A 17,103-nucleotide genomic window follows, 5' to 3' on the forward strand; every position below is an offset into this window, starting at 1 on the left:
GAAATAATTAGCCCGTGATCTCAGGAAATGTAATTCCGGGATCAGGTGTCAACGTCTAATTGCAAAGGCAAATTTGAAGGCAAATGGTGGATCCCAAATATTACCTAAACATATGGCGCATCAACGAGTTAATAAAATTAATGCACTAAAAAACAAAACTAGTTGGGCTCTTTAATTTTTGAATATTTATTGGTAATGAAAATATAATTACCAGTATGGATTTTTAGTTATGACTCGTAACAAATCTGTATTCTTTAAGCATTCACCTTTATATTTTAAAATGTAAAATAACAAAGTCTTTTTAATCAATGTTTATTTCAATTTAAATTTCAAAAAAACGTAAAATTGGATTGTTTGACAGTTAGCAAAGGCAACCACCTGGTGCAGCGAAGACACCATCCTACCCTTTCAGGAATATGACCGTATATCTTTGGTATATTTGAATAAACGACAACGGTATAAAAAGTATATTTTTACAGCCAACGATATAGTTTATTTTGTTATTTTTCCGACGGAGTAATGTTTACTGCAGCTGTTTAGTGTGTGTTTAACGGTAATAATAAAGGTTGAACGCTGTATTTCAATGTCGTGCTGTTGAATCCAAAGCAATGTGTTAGCTTCCGCAAGATTTACCATTTTTTTGGGGGCGACAACAAACAAAAGAGTTACATATCCGGCACACGTCGACGCTGGGATACTCTGTAAATTCTAGCGGAAAAGTGTTACGAAAAGTAAATAAACTGTTGGATGTATTATGATCAAGGGGCGTGATATCGTGATATCGTTATAAATAAGGTAACTGACGGCGTTATTTGTGATAAAGTACTTGCTATCCCATATCACATGCCCGAGAGCACTACTATCAAAGTGGGAAATTTTTCGCCAACACAGCAGAATAGTGAAGCCAGCGGAAACGCATTTTATTTAACGACTGCGATACGGCGCGTCATTGTTTTGAGCGGTACGAATTGAACGGCGACGCAAACAAGAAAACTACAGCGACAGAAACATATGGCGATAAGGTCGGATATTGTATCCGCACTCGATTTCCACGGCCTCAGCAGAAAACCGCGACCCACTCTACTCCTCCTCTTTTAACTACCTGTATCTTCAGCCCCCTTTATACAAATGAAAATGTATCTCGAACTGAGTCACCCCCAGAGACAAATCACTCACCACCTACCTGTTGATCTTTGTTCTTTCAGGTAGCTGGCTTTTTCGGAACCGCAACGGAAACGGGAACCCAGCCACCTGGACGAGCAGCACTTGCACCTCGCCCACCGCCCGCGCCGGTCGATGAGAGCTCCACTGGGACTGGCCAGAACGCGAAAGATGAGCAACAACTACAACGACGTGCCCTTCGGCATCCGGGCGGTCCAGCGGCTGTCCCGCCAATGCTGCACCCGCTTCCATGCACGCAGGGATCTGCTGTGAGTATACAAATCCTTTCCAGAAGATCCTAGCTATAGGGTCCTTAAAGAAAAGTTTTTTATAATATGTAATCACTAGATGATATTTCATGTTTATAAGAAATTATTTATTTGCTGTGAGTATATGGATCCTTCCCAGAAGGTCCTAGCTATAGAGTCCTTTAAGACAAGTATTTAATAACATATAATCACTAGATGATAAATCTTGTTTATAAGAATTTATTTTTTTGATCCCCCATTAGGGGGTTATCTCGTTCTATCTAGAAATTTTTTAGCGCAATATTTAGAGAATTTTTCAAAACATTTATCGGATCATTTCCATACAAAATGCTATAGTACTCCGACTGATTCATTAAACTCTTTAATATCGGAGTTGTTTTTCATTTTCCGCTTCAATGAATATCTCAAATGTTTGTAAAACATTTTAAATCAATTATAAAGCTTAATTTCTTAAATCGTTGATAGTGTTATCATAGTGTTATATTATTATCAATATAATTTTTAAAGATTCCATATTCTTAGTTTACCTTTTCTACCAAAAATCACAATAACTTATCATTAATTTGCTTTCCAGCTACAAGATGTCTGTGTTTGTGCTAACTTTCCTGGCCTACGCCTGCTACCACATGTGCCGCAAGCCCATCTCGGTGGTTAAGTCGGTGCTCCAAGGAAACTGTTCCACCGCGCTGGCCGCTTCGGGTCAGGAATGTGGATATGCGCCCTTCGGTTAGTTTATTATCAATCATCTCCTATAACTTTATAACCAAGTGACCAATTCACAGATGTTCCCGATGCCACCACGCTCTTTGGCATGTTGGACTCGGCCTTCCTCTTCTCCTACGCCATTGCCATGTTCGCATCCGGATTTGTGGCAGAGCGAGTTTCCCTGCGATACTTCCTCTCCATGGGCATGATCCTCACCGGAGTGTTCACCTATATGTTCGGCATTGCCCGCACCTCCAATATCCACAGTCTGTGGTACTTTGTGATCGTGCAAATATGCGCCGGCATCTTCCAGACGACCGGTTGGCCAGGAGTTGTGGCGCTGGTGGGACGCTGGTTTGGAAAGTCCAAGCGTGGCTTGATCTTTGGCATCTGGAACAGTCACACGTCCATTGGAAATATTCTGGGTACGCTGATAGCGGCGCATTACGTGGAGAGCGATTGGGCGCTCTCTTTTGTGGTGCCCGGCATCATAATTGGAGCCGTGGGCTTCCTGCTCTTCCTTTTCCTGGTGGACCAGCCGGAGATAGTGGGCATTTACCCGGATTCCGGTCACCAGGAGCGACGCGTGGCCAACGAGTCGGACGAGGAACAGGACGACGAGGAGCAGGTGCGCCACAACGATGCCGTAAGTATCACTTCCACACTTTTCCACATTGATGTTCCGCATGCGAAGTACATTACACTCGGTCTCCCCATTATGTTGCGATTTTGATTTCTAAAACGTACTTTGCTCGGCGGTAGTTTGTGGTCAGTTTGGGGTACGAGTCGCCGGAAACCGTAAGTGCATGACTTTCCTTCTTCTGTTGGCCAGTTCGCTTGTGTAAATTTCGCGCTTAGCTCGGCTCTTGTTTCTAGATAGAATACTGATTTGTCTCATGCTTGCAGGAAATCAACTATAGATCGGCGCCCACCGAGCGCACTCCAATCCTTGCTCGTTCCCAAGCAGATCCTCAGCCCAGGAGACACGGTCGCCCCATCAGCCTCATCGATGCTTTATTCATACCCGGAGTGGTAGAGTTTTCCCTCTGTTTGTTCTTCACCAAGCTGGTCAGCTACACCTTCATGTACTGGCTGCCCCTCTACATTCAGAAATCCAGTAAGTATCAGGAAAATATTCCTAAAAGTAAACCCCTATCTAAACTAATATAAAGTTCGAACCCTAAAAAACGGTCAGTAGCAAATTCCACCCATTGACATAAAAATCTAAAAAAATCACATTAATTATTAATACATTCTTCTTATGCAGGCACTTTGGGTCCTGAACTGTCGGCTGATTTGTCCACGCTTTTCGATGTGGGCGGTATTTTGGGAGCTATAGCTGCGGGCTATCTATCGGATGTGAGCGGGATGTCCGCCACTGTTTGCACAGGCATGTTGTTCGTTGCCTCGCCCATTGTAAGTCCCCTAAATAGAGCACACAATCCATCATTACTAAGACTACTATCTGCTTTTTAGCTGCTGTTGTATCAACAGTATGGCGCATTGTCTGTGACGATCAGCGTAGTGCTGCTGATTGTGGTCGGCATCTTTGTGAATGGACCCTATGCTCTGATCACAACGTCTGTGAGTGCGGAGCTGGGCCAGCACAGCTGCCTGGAGGGCAATGCCAATGCTCTGGCCACCGTGACGGCCATTATCGATGGAACTGGGTCGATCGGAGCGGCGGTTGGTCCGCTGCTAGCCGGACTTATCTCCACCGCCGGATGGCAGTATGTCTTCCACATGCTCATCGCTGCCGACATCATTGCCATGGTGCTGCTGGGACGATTGGTCTTCAAGGAGTTCGCCGCACTGCGCCGCGCATCGCATCGGATACGGATTGAATAGCAGGAAGAAGCGGCTTTGCCCGCCGAGTCGGATGTGGTGGTTTGACCGTATTTATTTTTGTTTTCTTTTAGCGTTCTGTGTACATAGCATGGCATTTGTATAGCTTACATAAAGAACGTTCTGTTTCCATTCGAGAGCATATCAGAGTGTTGTTTCTGATCCTAGTTTTACCCCATACATGTCAATACCTAATGTTATTTTAAATGGAATGTTTACCATCATCCTAGGCTATCCAACAAGTTTACAGTTTTGATATATTACCTACATATATATATACAACTATTTTGTAATCCTGTGTGTGCGCGCGTGTGTCAGAGTCTCCTCGTTTTAAGTGCCGAACTATCATTAGTACTAGTGTAAATCTACTGCTATGTAAATACACTTTATCGTACACTTTTCGTACCAATAAAACCGAATTTGACTGTTCTCCGAGGCAGTACGATTTCTGAAAGCCGCTGCGTGAGTTTGATCCTGCATTTGAAGGCGATTCCTGCTCACTCCTCCGTTTATTCCTCTGCTATCGTAAAGGAGTCCCTTTTGTTGCGGCGCATGTAGCTCTCGGAAGCGATCTTTTTGAGGAACTTGACGGTAGCAGCATCGTTTTGGTTGACCAGCTTAAGAAGAGCCCCATCCTTGCGCTGCAGCAGCTTGTGTGGTGCCCCGAACTCCACAATCTGCCCGGCATCCATTACCAGGACACTGTCATTATCCATCACTGTGTGCAACCTGTGCGCGATGGTTAGAACTGTGCACTCGGCGAACTTGGTCTGGATAGTCTCCTGGATCAGGATGTCAGTTCTATCGGATCAAGAGGTAATTAGAAACTATTCGTAAGGTTACTTGTTAACTACTCACTCTGTATCCACATTGGCTGTGGCTTCATCCATAACCAGAACTCGATTCTGGCGCAGAATAGCTCTGGCCAGGCACACCAGTTGCCTCTGACCCATGCTGAAGTTGGAGCCACCATCCTGCATGCGACAGGAGAGACCTCCTTCCAGCGAAGCGACATGTTTCTTCAGTTTCACATCCTCCAAGGCGCTCCACAGCGACTCATCGCTTTTCTCATCAAATGGATCCAGATTGAAGCGCAGGGTTCCCGAAAACAACACTGGATCCTGGGGAATAATTGAGATTCGACTGCGTAGATCGTGGAGACCCAATTGCCCAATATCCAAGCCATCGATCTCGATGGTTCCCTCATTGAGAGCCAATCGAAATAGGGCTTGAATAATGGAGGACTTTCCCGCTCCCGTGCGTCCTACAATGCCGATTTTCTCCATGGGCTGCGACTCAAAGTTAAGACCCCTCAGGATATCCTCATCTCCAGGAGCATATCGCATGCGAAGGTCACGGAACCGGAGGTGCCCAGCCTGCGGCCATTCCGGCGCCAGATTCACACTCTTCGCACTCTCCAGCGGAGGCTCCGATGGCATCTGGGCGTACTCCAGCACCCGTTCCACGCTGGTCATGTTGTTCTCCATTTCGGCCGTCTGGCGCATTCCCCACTGGCACATGATCACCAGAGTCATGGACTGGGTGATGGCCAGACCCACGTCGCCACTGTAGAAGCTCTGATTGATGACCAGGAAGCTGAAGGTCACGGCCAGGATGTAGACCACGCAAATGAGATCCGTCCAGAAGGAAAACGCCCGATTGGCGCTCACATAGAGGAAAAGGGCCGAGGAGTTTGTATTTTGGTGGCCATGGAAGGTCTGCTCCAGCTGCGGCATGGCGTCCATAGATCTGATGGTGGAGTGACCATGGAAGGTTTGGTTCGTGTGCGAGTAGATGGGACTGCGAGCTGTTAAAAAAGGGTTCATATTTAGTAAGGGATATAATTTAAATGGATTAAACACCTACTCATACTCTCAATCCTTTTCAGACTTCGACTGGCGCCAATGTAGAGGGCTCGGCATAGATAGAGGAGCAGCACCATAACAGCCGCTGGGATGAGGAGCCAGTAGTTGGCAATGGCCACGATCACCAGCACAGCCACCACATCCACGAGGAACTAGGGAGCAAGATAGAGAAAAACCTTTAGCCAAAAACAAGAGAGAACGCTATAGTCGGGTTGGTGTCCCGACTATCTAATACCCGTCTTTCAGCTAAAGGGAGTGCGAGGAAGATATATATACAATTTTGATTGTGTATAACTTTTTAATGAGTGGTCCGATTTGAAAAATGTCTTCTACATTTCGATAGGTATAAATATACACAACAAAATTGCATTAATACTTCTCGGAAACCTTTAAAGGTGTGGGCGCCAGACACATAGTGGGCGATTGTAGGCGTTAGAGAGGGGGTGGCACTCGGCTGAAATAAACTTGCGCTGCGTAGGCAGCCCAAGAATATGTGTGGGAAATCTCAACCTTCTAGCTTTTGTAGTTTCCGAGATCTCAACGTTCATACGGACGGACAGACAGATAAAAACTAGTGGATAAACCAAGTCCACATACCTGAAGACAATCCATCATGGCCTGCGGCAGGGCCACATCCACGTTCTGAATGTCACTGGAGAACCGGTTGAGCACCCTTCCAGAGGGATTCGCATTAAAGAAATACATCCAGGCGCGGATGATGCCACGGTAAAGCTGATCATGCAACGTCAACGAGATTCGCAGGCACATGAAGAAGAAGCCAAAGGTGCGCAGCAGGTAGAGAGCCAAGGTGAGCAACAGGAGCACCGTGTACCAGGTGACCATCCTAGTCCGAGTGACCTCGTCGTCCAGCGAATCCACGCCGCGATCCTCCTCCCAGGTGGCCCAGCGAGAGATGAAGATGTCCATGAGCGCCTGGCATCCGCGGGCAAAAACGAACATGGAGAGCACCAAACTGACCAGGAACGGAGCTCCCAGGGCCCGAAAGTATGCCTTGTAGGTCTCGTAGCTCACAGCTCCCTGCATTTGCTGCTCGGCGTGACCATCCTCATCTATATTTCCGCTTGGATCTTCCTCCTCTCCCTTGCTGAGCTGCTTCGAGGTCCTGTCCACCTGGCTGAGCACCCGCTTCACCTGCTGCTTATCCGCCTCGATGGCCTCCAGATCGAGAGCCGCATGATGGGTGATCACATCCTTCAGCTGCTCATAGCTGCCCTGCTGGGTGAGTTTTCCCGCCTCCAGGAGCAGCAGGTGATCCACCGTCTTGAGCAGCTGCACATGATGGGTGACCAGAATGCGCATTTTGCCATCCAGCAGACGATGGAAGCACTTGTCCATCAGCAGTTTGCCCACCTGGGCATCGACGGCGGCCAGAGGATCATCGAATAGGTAGATATCCGCCTGACGATAGACAGCTCTGGCCAGGGCAATCCTGGCCTTTTGGCCGCCACTCAGGCTGATTCCTCGCTCGCCCACAACGGTGGCATCTCCCCGGGGAAGCAGCTCCAGATCTCTGTCCAACTGGCAGGCATGGACCACTGCTCGGTATCGCTTCTCCTCGTACTGCTCCACAAACAGGATATTCTCCCGGATGCTGCCCTGAAAAACCCAGGGCTGCTGGGCGGCATAGCTGATCCTGCCATGGATCTCCACGCGTCCCTGCATCAGCTCAATCTCTCCGAGAATGGCATGGAGTAGGGTGCTCTTCCCGGAGCCCACATTACCCACAATGCCCACAAACTGATTGGCGTTGAGGTGGAAGGAGATGCCCTCGATATGCGGCTTCCTGGGATGCTTGGTGCTCGGCTTGTCCCAGCTGGCGCTGACCTTCTGGAAGCTCAGGCACTTGGCCTCACTCTTCACGCAATGGAGGCGGCCACTCGGCGCTCTCTTCGGTTTCTCCGCATCCAACTCCAAACCGGGATTGTCTCGGCAGCAGGACTCCTCGCCAGGCTTCTCCACTTGCATCAGGAACTCCACCACGCGACGGGCACTGACCAGAGTCTGAGCCCAAGTGGTGATCGCCATGGGCCAGTAGTGCAGCAGGGAATCGTTCAGTAGGCCGTAGTATGACGAGAGGATGAAGACCTTCTTGGCCGTCACCAGATCGCCCACATAAACGTAGGCCACCAGGCTGAGGAAGAGCGATATCTTCGAGATCATATTGGTGCACTGCAAGGCGGCGTAGATGCTCATGGATCCCCGGATGGCCTTCACCTCCGACTGTCTGACCGCAGCAATCAGACGTCCGAAGGACTTCTCCCACGCATACATCTTGATCACCTGGATGGCGCTGATGATCTCGTTCATCAGCTTGACCCGCTCATCCCGATGCTTTGCGGATTGCGATCCGAAATGTGCCGCCGCTTTGGCCGCCCAGGCTTGGAGGGGTATCAAAATCACGATAAAGGCGATTCCAATCAGGGATGTCCAGCCCACCTGGCGGTACATGAGGTAGCCAAAGATGCACGCCTCCACGGGTCCCTTCCACAGGTCGTGAAAGAAGTAGAAAGTCAGGTCGAACTGGGAGAGATCGATGGACATGACTGAAATGGCCAGGCCTCCGAGTCCTTCGCCACTGCTCGCCGAGGCGCGGAGGCATTTCCGGTAAACCAGGCCAGCACAGGCCAGTCTCACCCGCGTTCCCACCGCGAAGACATAGAACATGAAGGGATGGAACACCAAGGAGGTGACCAGGGAGCACAGGACAATGCCCATGGCATAGAGGTAGGCGCTCTCCTTGGTCACTGTCGTCTGACCAGTGGCAAAGTACGAGATCAATCCGCCGAGCAGCAAGGGCTGGAAGGAGCTGTAATAAAACAGGATAGAAAAAACAAGAGAGAACGTTATAGTCGGGTGCCCCGACTATCAGATACCCGTTACTCAGGTAAAGGGAGTGCGAGGGAGATGGAGATAGAGATAGAAAACGTTGATCACGCATAACTTTTTAACGAATGGACCGATTTGAAAAATTTCTTCTACATTTCGATAGGTATTGATAAACACCATAAAACTGCATTTTTACTTTTCCGAAATATTGAAATTTTTAAAATCGTATATAAGGGATTGTGGGCGTTAGAGGGGGCGTGGCACTCTTTTGAAACAAACTTGCGCTGCGTAGGAACTCCTAGAATCTGCATGCAAAGTGTCAATCTTCTAGCTTTTATAGTTTCCGAGATCTCAGCGTTCATACGGACAGACGGACAGACAGACAGACGGACAGACGGACAGACGGACATGGCTAGATCGACTCGGCTAGTGATCCTGATCAAGAATATATATAGTTTATAGGGTCGGAAACGCTTCCTTCTGCCTGTTACATACTTTTGCACGAATCTAGTATACCCTTTTACTCTACGAGTAACGGGTATAATTAGTTCCTTTGGAAAAATCTTGATTATAATGTATTTTTAATATTCCAAAAATTAAAAGAGAAGAATCACTAGACACAAAATAAAATCGATATGAAACGTAGATCGATCTTACATTATTTAAGATCAAATTTAATTTGATATGTGGCCAGGTAAATTTGACCTGGTCGAAAAGAGTATTTCATCTGAAAATGTACATGGCCATATCGATTTTACAGGAACATGCTTTTTTTTGTGTACATTTCCGTAAACATATTCAGCACGCAAGCTTAAACTAAAAATATATTTCACTCATGATTAATAAGTTTCGAGTGAGGAATTAAAAATATAAAGATAACACTTAATTCATAAATTTACTTACTGAATGGCCATCTCCAGCAATGAGTATAGAATACAAACGGGAACGAATTGCCAGCCATAAACACGAAAGATCAATCGCATAAGACTGGGATTCGTTCTCTTGGACTCCATCTCCCAGTGGGGCTGGAGATTCCTGGTCAGGGATTCGCTGTCGAAACTGGGCAGGTGTTCGAACAATTTACTGGCGTCCAGCTCCTCCCTTCTACCCTTGCGGAAAACACTGTGCATCCATCTGAAGGTGGGAAAATGATACGTAGTTCAATATCTTATCAATGTATCTTCACGATGGTTGAGTAGAAAATGACAGGCACTGATCCCGGTCATTACTACGTGACTTCGCGACAGTCAATGGTCAATCAAAATTACAAAATTGCGAAATAGGAAAGATCTGGTAACATAAAATGGGATATTGGGATATTAAATTTTCATAATTAATAAAACTTTTTAAATCACAGTCTGGTAGGATATCCGTTAAACCAATACTATCCAAAATTATAAACTTTATTGAACTCCTGGGCACTTAATATATCTGAACTATTTGGGTTTATGGCTCCCGATATGGTTTATGGGTACTCCCGAGCACCAATTATCACTAGGAGCTTATCGCATGCCGTAAACTGTTCACTGATTGACCATGACCATGGATTCGCCCGAAGTGATCCGGTTTCTGGAGAGATTTTCACTTTTCACCCATAAAAAAGAATGACGACTCACAGGAACAACCACTTGGAGATTACATTGGCCTTGATAAACGGATTAGGCTCGCGTTTGGGACTCGTCTGTTTAGAAGCGTCCATGGCTCCAAATGATCGCGACGCTTGACGGATTCAAAATGAGCCAAAACGGCCGGGTGAAGGCGCTTTTAATGCTTCCCAGACGGAGCGGTGACGTCGGTTGATTGTTTGCCCGGATAGCCACCATCTTCTACGGTTTTGCACTTGGCACAACGCCCGTCCGTCCGCCGATAAAGTGGTCTACTCAACACGTTTCTTGCCTGTTCTTGGGTTTAATTTTTGATAGTGATACGCAGTGATAGTGACTAAGGCGTAATCGATAGCGCAATTAGCCTGCAATTCAAATGGCGGCCATTGCTGCAATTTGCGCCCCAAAGTTAGATCGTTAAACCCAAGCGGAGCCATAAATCTTGACCTGATTCTGGGGATAAGCGGGAGTTTTAGCGGCCTTTGTCTTGAACCATAATAACAGCCAGATAGCCAAAGGTATCCGAAGTTGGCTTTTTGTGAGCCAGCAGCTTATCTAATCTAGACCGCTTGTTATGCTATTATTTTCGGCACAGACACGAGAAACTATGTTTGTCCAAAGTGTCCCAGTTCAATACACCCAGATAAGGCAAGTTATTCATTCATGACTAAAGCTTTTATGGTGCTAAATTACGGGGAATTTCGGGAAACATTGCACAGCCTGTGGACAAGGCGATAGATGAGCGATTGCAGGCGATTTGAAATGCAAATTGAAAACTTACTGGCTTTTGAAAACAAATACTTGCAGTTACACATTAAACACAGACAATTTTAGCTACATAAACTAGGTTGGGGTAGTCACGAAATCTGATAAAGCGTTAGATACCCAGGGGGTGCGGTACAAATTGATAAAACAGAAGTATAATATCATGTTATAGGCTCGCTATCTGGTCTATAGGTAAGGGAATTGTGATACACTATTGGCTATTTATCACTTTATCAGATCTCTTGAGCACCCCAATATACTGGGTAGATTCTAGGGCAGGCTGTGCAGGTCGTGGAGCGTGTAGAGCTGTTCCGTGCGGTCGTAGTTCGTTCGCATGTGCTCCAGCATGGTGGGCAGGTTCTCCTTGGCCACCTCCACATCGGAGCAGACCTTCTTCAGGAGGTCGCCCCGCGTGGGCATGGCATACATGGCCAGACGGGCTCCCTTGCGGATGAGGAACGAGTGGTGCTTGCCCAGGGTGTCATCGTAGGCCGCCTTGCACACGTCCACGGTCTTTTGGTCGTCGGGTAGCGCCTGGATCCGGTTGAGAAACTCGTACACAAAGTCTAGATAAGGCAGACGCAATCAATTAACCACTGTGGCAGTTGGTTCAATCGACGCACTTACCCAAACCGCGGTGAAGACGTAGTAGGGTGCGACTCCCGGACACGTAGCCCTTCTGATTGAGCAGCTGGGCCTCCTTTTCGTACTCCAGCATCGTCCTGAAGCTGCTGAAGTGCTCCAGCTCCTCCGTGTCCTTGGCCCGCAGGGCGTATAATATATCTAATTTGCTGCGCACATCGCTGCTGACAAAACTGAAGACACTGCCCATCAGCTGGAAGAACCTGTGGGTCAACCGAAACTATATAGAAGGGAACTTTTATCTTTAAAGATCATCCAACTTACTTCATTATGTCCTCATAGGCTGCCAAGTAGGCGTCCATTAGTACGTCATTCTCGTCCAGGAGGCTGCTCTCGAAGAGGGTGGAAACCTTTAGGATGTCGAAGCAGTCCCCGTTTTCCACGGTGCCATTAGTCTGCGTCGCTAGCCCCGTTTCACTCATTGTTTTTTAGCTTTTTTCAGCTGCCCTTCTTTGTTTTGCTACGAACTTACTTTAAACTTTTTTAACTTCGGGGAATCAACGTGACCGTTCCCCGAAAATATACCAAAAGCACCCACCCCATACGTAAAAATACTCTGAATACTCTATCACAAACACAAACCATGGTTGGAAACGTCGATAGAAACTCGTTACTAAACCGTCTATTGTGAATCAAATTAAATTTAAATTTGAAGTGACAAATAAATAGCTGAATTCTTCCATGTTGCGACATAGTTTCTAAGCGTTTACGGGCCATACCGTTAACCTTTCTAAAATTAGGGAGATTTCAAATTAAAACATAGTTATTTTAAATAATGCATGAATAATTAGGCATATTAATAATAAAGATCCTTGTTTTAAATTAACTATAAGGAGGTTTGTTATGAGCCATTACTAAATCAAACTTCTTTTTAGTTGACATGTTTTGGAAATCAATAAAATATCTTTTATTAATATATTCCGTGGGCTCATTTTCATTCTCTGTTACGTCATACGTCATGGTTGTATTATACAGAAACTTGGTCTAAAGAGTGATTGAATGGATCTGATTTTACGTAGTACATTTTTTATGAACGTGTCTTAAAGGACGACAAATGCTGTCTGTCTGTATGAACGCTAAGGTATTGGAAACTACAAAATTAGAATGTCAGGATTTCACATCAAATTCTAGGGCTTCTTGCGCACCGCCAATCACTCCAACGCTGCAATATGCACCTTGTATTCAAGTACATTTATTGTAATAAGTAATGTAAAACAAATAGTTTAAATCATACTGCTTTTTAAAAAATTATGAGCCAAAAATGGAATCCACGCTAGGGCTGTCCAACGTTTATTAAAAAGGAATTTCTTTATGAACTTATAATACCAATTGATTCCTCTAGTGCAAAAACATTTTTTTTATGAAAAATTATTTTGGCGGAAATTGTGATTACGTAATATATGGTTAGCCCCTAAACTTTTAAGAAATTATTTAAATTTCAATATTTAATATCTGATTCCGGAAATCGTTCGCCTTATCAGCTCGTACAGACGTTTGGTGCGTAGAGTGATTTATTAGGATTCTGGAAAAATTAGATTACCAATTTCCGTGTTACTCATTAGATATAAATAAATAATTGTTCGTAATAAGAAATGTTTTGGGATACTATATATTAAACTATTTGTATAAAAAGCGCACAGTTTGAATTGGCGTTCTGAATCAAGAAGTCGTTAACCCAAAATATAAGGCACCATTATAACAGAGTAGAGTGTTAATCATGAAAGGCATATATCCTATTGTGTTTTTGTGTTCGATCTTCGTATTTAAGGATGGTGAAGCCACGGAAGATTATCTTAAGTCTTATTCGGATCTCATGAGGTCCTATATGAACCTCAGTGTAGATCCCTGTGATGACTTTTACGAGTATGCCTGCGGAAACTATCGAAATGTGAAGCAGGACCGGTTCTCCTTAGGTGGCCGGTTCAATTTTGACGATATACGTTACACATTGGCTGACATCACAGGTGAACTGGTGGGCAGGATGGATCTGGCGGAAACTCTCAATGTGACCACTGAGTTGGAGGTGGCTCAGGGATTCTACAACGCCTGTCTGGAAGCTAATCTCTATCCATTCCCTGCAAACGATCCCGCTTATCTAAGGCTCATCCGGTCGATCGGAGGTTTTCCCGCCGTCGACGGGGCCGCTTGGGATGCCTCCAACTTTAGCTGGTTCAACATGAGCGCCCACCTGACTAATTACGGCGCAAAAGGGCTGATCAGCGAGGAGCTTCTAGCGATATATCCCTTTACTCCGTACATAAGTAAACGGCCACAGCTGGGCTTTGACACCATCGTTCTAACTGACAACATCGCAAGTAATACTTCTCGCACCTACAAACTCAACGAGGAGCGCATGCGCGGATACCTTAGATCCTTTGACCTACCAGAGGATAAGATTGCCGATGTAATCGACGGTATTTTTGCCTTCTGGCGCGAGGCTCAAGAGGTTGCCGATAAACCAAACATTATCTTCGACGATATCAATTATGTAGATATTGCCTGGATTGATCAATATGATTTGGTTATAAAAAATCCGTACTTTGAAAAATTAGACAAAGTTTGTGCCCGGCACACTGAAGCGGTGGCCAATTATCTGGCCCTGCAGTTGCTCTTTACATTTGACGCCAAACTCGAGGCGACCAAGTACCAAAATGACTACTGCAAATTAGAGCTGCAGACCTCCATGTCTTTCCTCTTCAACAAACTCTATATGGCAGTGAGTCCTGACCAAACTTCACGAAGATTATAAATTTCTTATATATTATTTTTGCTTTTAGGAGTATTTCACTGACGAAAAAATGTTGGAGGTTGCTAAAATGGTTGAGGAACTGCAAAAAAGTGTTAGATTGGATAGCGACGATCTGTGTCCCAACCTTAATTACGACATCGGCTCCGCTGAGGATGAATTACTTACCGACCGCCTAATCCGGGAGATTCGTCGGCTGGAAGTAGTCAAAGATAGCTACGCGGCGACTAATATAAATCATCATCGCCTAAGGGTCGATATCGACCGCTTCAACAGACGCCACGTTCAGGAATTGTCCAATGCCACAAAATCACAAATTTTTCTGCTGGGGATGCAGGTGCAAGCTTATTATTTTCGCCACTCTGTTAGCATCTTCGCTGGCCTTCTGCATCCACCCGTTTACCACCAATCTTGGCCGCTCTCTTTGAAATTTGGCACCCTAGGCAATGTCATCGGCCACGAGATCACGCACAGTTTTTATTTTTTCACAGATTCATTGTTGATGTTTTGTTGGAAACAAACAAACACAAAATGCTTTGTGGATCACTACAGTAATTACCTGATTCCGGAGATTGGTCGTCATATCGATGGCGAAAGGACAGTGCATGAGAACATCGCCGACAACGGTGGATTGCAATACGCAATGGCGGCCTACCGCAGCCACATGAAACTTCTAGAGGATCGTGGGCAGGAAAAGATCAGCGAGCAGATGCCAGGACTCGACCTGTTGCCGGAGCAGCTCTTCTTTCTGGGCTTCGCTCAGCTATTCTGTTCCGATTACAAAAAGGAGCAATACTGGGATCGTCTGCAAGACACTCATACCGTCGAAAAGTATCGCGTTTTGGGAGCCTTGTCCAACAACGAGGACTTCTTCAAGGTCTTCAACTGCCCAGTGGGAAGTCGCATGCGTCCTGAGGACAAAACTTGCCGCCTGTAATAATCTTTTCAGCATTCGTCTGAAAAATTCATAATACATTTTCAAAATTTTTGTATTCTTTAATATAAAACAAGTGGCAGAAACCCTGGCTAAAAAAAAAGATAAATAAATAAAAGCCAAGCACGCAAGAACTAGGAAATTAATAGTGTTGGCAATATTTAAGTATACACGGTACCAGGTACATGCCAAAAATATAACTAAGCTCTAGTTATGATTGCTTTTTGAATATATTTAACCAAAACAAGAGAGAACGCTATAGTCGGGTTCGTGTCCCGACTATCTAATACCCGTCACTCACTAGTCGGGTTGGTGTCCCGACTAATAATCGTAACTCAGCTAAAGGGAGTGCGAGGGAGATAGATATAGAAATTTTGATTGCGTATAACTTTTTAATGAATGGTCCGATTTGAAAAATGTCTTCTACATTTCGATAGGTATAAATATGCACAACAAAATTGCATTTATACTTCTCGGAAATCTTAAAAGGTGTGGGCGCCAGACACATTTTAAAATCGTTAGTGGGCGATTGTGGGCGTTAGAGGGGGCGTGGAACTCGGCTAAAATAAACTTGCGCTGCGTAGGAAGCCCAAGAATATGCGTGGAAAATCTCAACCTTCTAGCTTTTGTAGTTTCCGAGATCTCAGCGTTCATACAGACAGACAGACGGACAGACGGACAGACGGACAGACGGACATGGCTAGATCGACTCGGCTAGTGATCCTGATCAAGAATATATATAGTTTATAGGGTCGGAAACGCTTCCTTCTACCTGTTACATACTTTTGCACGAATCTAATATACCCTTTTACTCTACGAGTAACGGGTATAAATAGTTCAATAATTTGAAAGTCTTAGTTTGTTATGGGAAATATTTGGGACTGTCCATGATTAGTTCATAATTGATTCATCAACCATATGTAACGATCAAACAAATTATTTTTGATAAGCACGCAACGCTTTCCAGATTGTCGCTATATTTGGTTTTTTCAAGGGCTCTTATCGCAATATAACAATTATGTAAGTTCATTCAAATAAAATATTATTTATACCCACGAATAGAAGGGTTAATAAAAATATTTTGTATTGGAATGGAATATGTGGACTATTATGGGTCCAGCAGTCGACACTACAAAAATGGTACAATTACGTGGCAATCCAAAAGAGTGCTGATAGTATAGAACCGGGCTTTAAATCAATCGGTTGGGCTATAAATTCGAATAAAAACATGGGATTACTAGAAAAAATTTTCGTTGGAACGTTCTGCAACATCTACTTGCTTGTTGTATTATTTTCCATGAGGACATACAATAATTCGGTCAATTGGAGGCTTTACCGCCGTCGATGGCAACACCTGGAATGCCAATATCTTTCACTTTCATTGTTGGCCACGAACTCACCCACAGTTTCGGCAGAAATATGCCCTTGCGGTTCGAGGAATGCACCCGGTGCTTTGTGGATCAGTACAATAAGTTCCTGGTATCGGAGGTAGATCGCCATGTCGATGGACAAAACACATTGGACGAGAACATTGCCGACAACGGTGGTTTGCGACAGGCATTTGCTGCTATAAGGAGAAGGAACAATACGACATTTTATTTAGCAATTGTATCATCCTTAATTAAAGACTCAGAGCTCGAGAAATGTATTAGTTTGATAGCTTTAATTAGTTGATCACTCTACCAACACAGTTCACTAATCACTAATGCAAGAAATGAAA

General features: G+C 45.1%; 4 protein-coding genes across 6 annotated transcripts; 2 read left to right on the forward strand and 2 right to left on the reverse strand.

Moving 5' to 3' along the window:
* Positions 1-445: 445 nt before the first annotated feature.
* On the forward strand, positions 446-4,409 carry MFS16 (major facilitator superfamily transporter 16). 3 transcript variants are annotated; one of them, XM_070213859.1, is made up of 8 exons: positions 446-553; positions 1,206-1,430; positions 2,005-2,156; positions 2,213-2,781; positions 2,898-2,933; positions 3,042-3,252; positions 3,403-3,551; positions 3,612-4,409. In XM_070213859.1, the coding sequence occupies exons 2-8, from the start codon at positions 1,297-1,299 to the stop codon at positions 3,981-3,983; spliced, it is 1,623 nt and encodes a 540-aa protein (XP_070069960.1). In that variant the 5' UTR covers positions 446-553; positions 1,206-1,296; the 3' UTR covers positions 3,984-4,409. The 3 variants fall into 3 exon arrangements, with proteins under 3 accessions (XP_070069960.1, XP_017007900.2, XP_070069961.1); XM_070213860.1 differs by lacking the exon at positions 446-553 and adding an exon at positions 581-795; XM_017152411.3 differs by lacking the exon at positions 2,898-2,933 and having other exon boundaries at positions 447-553.
* An 80-nt stretch (positions 4,410-4,489) lies between these two features.
* LOC108064737 (probable multidrug resistance-associated protein lethal(2)03659) lies at positions 4,490-10,797 on the reverse strand. The gene is made up of 6 exons (XM_017152410.3): positions 10,309-10,797; positions 9,596-9,826; positions 6,443-8,672; positions 5,847-5,997; positions 4,839-5,787; positions 4,490-4,781 (listed from the first exon to the last, which is right to left on the reverse strand). The coding sequence occupies exons 1-6, from the start codon at positions 10,389-10,391 to the stop codon at positions 4,490-4,492; spliced, it is 3,936 nt and encodes a 1,311-aa protein (XP_017007899.2). The 5' UTR covers positions 10,392-10,797.
* Positions 10,798-11,081: 284 nt separating this feature from the next.
* Positions 11,082-12,209, reverse strand: LOC108064739 (ceramide-1-phosphate transfer protein). The gene is made up of 3 exons (XM_017152416.3): positions 11,968-12,209; positions 11,689-11,906; positions 11,082-11,627 (listed from the first exon to the last, which is right to left on the reverse strand). Exons 1-3 carry the CDS (start codon positions 12,123-12,125, stop codon positions 11,332-11,334), a joined length of 672 nt encoding a protein of 223 aa, XP_017007905.2. The 5' UTR covers positions 12,126-12,209; the 3' UTR covers positions 11,082-11,331.
* A 1,211-nt stretch (positions 12,210-13,420) lies between these two features.
* LOC108064691 (neprilysin-4-like) lies at positions 13,421-15,400 on the forward strand. The gene is made up of 2 exons (XM_017152317.3): positions 13,421-14,419; positions 14,481-15,400. The coding sequence occupies exons 1-2, from the start codon at positions 13,421-13,423 to the stop codon at positions 15,384-15,386; spliced, it is 1,905 nt and encodes a 634-aa protein (XP_017007806.2). The 3' UTR covers positions 15,387-15,400.
* The last annotated feature ends 1,703 nt before the right edge of the window (positions 15,401-17,103 follow it).

This window comes from Drosophila takahashii, chromosome 2R, assembly GCF_030179915.1.
Source record: "Drosophila takahashii strain IR98-3 E-12201 chromosome 2R, DtakHiC1v2, whole genome shotgun sequence".
NCBI classification, from domain to species: Eukaryota; Metazoa; Arthropoda; class Insecta; order Diptera; family Drosophilidae; genus Drosophila; species Drosophila takahashii.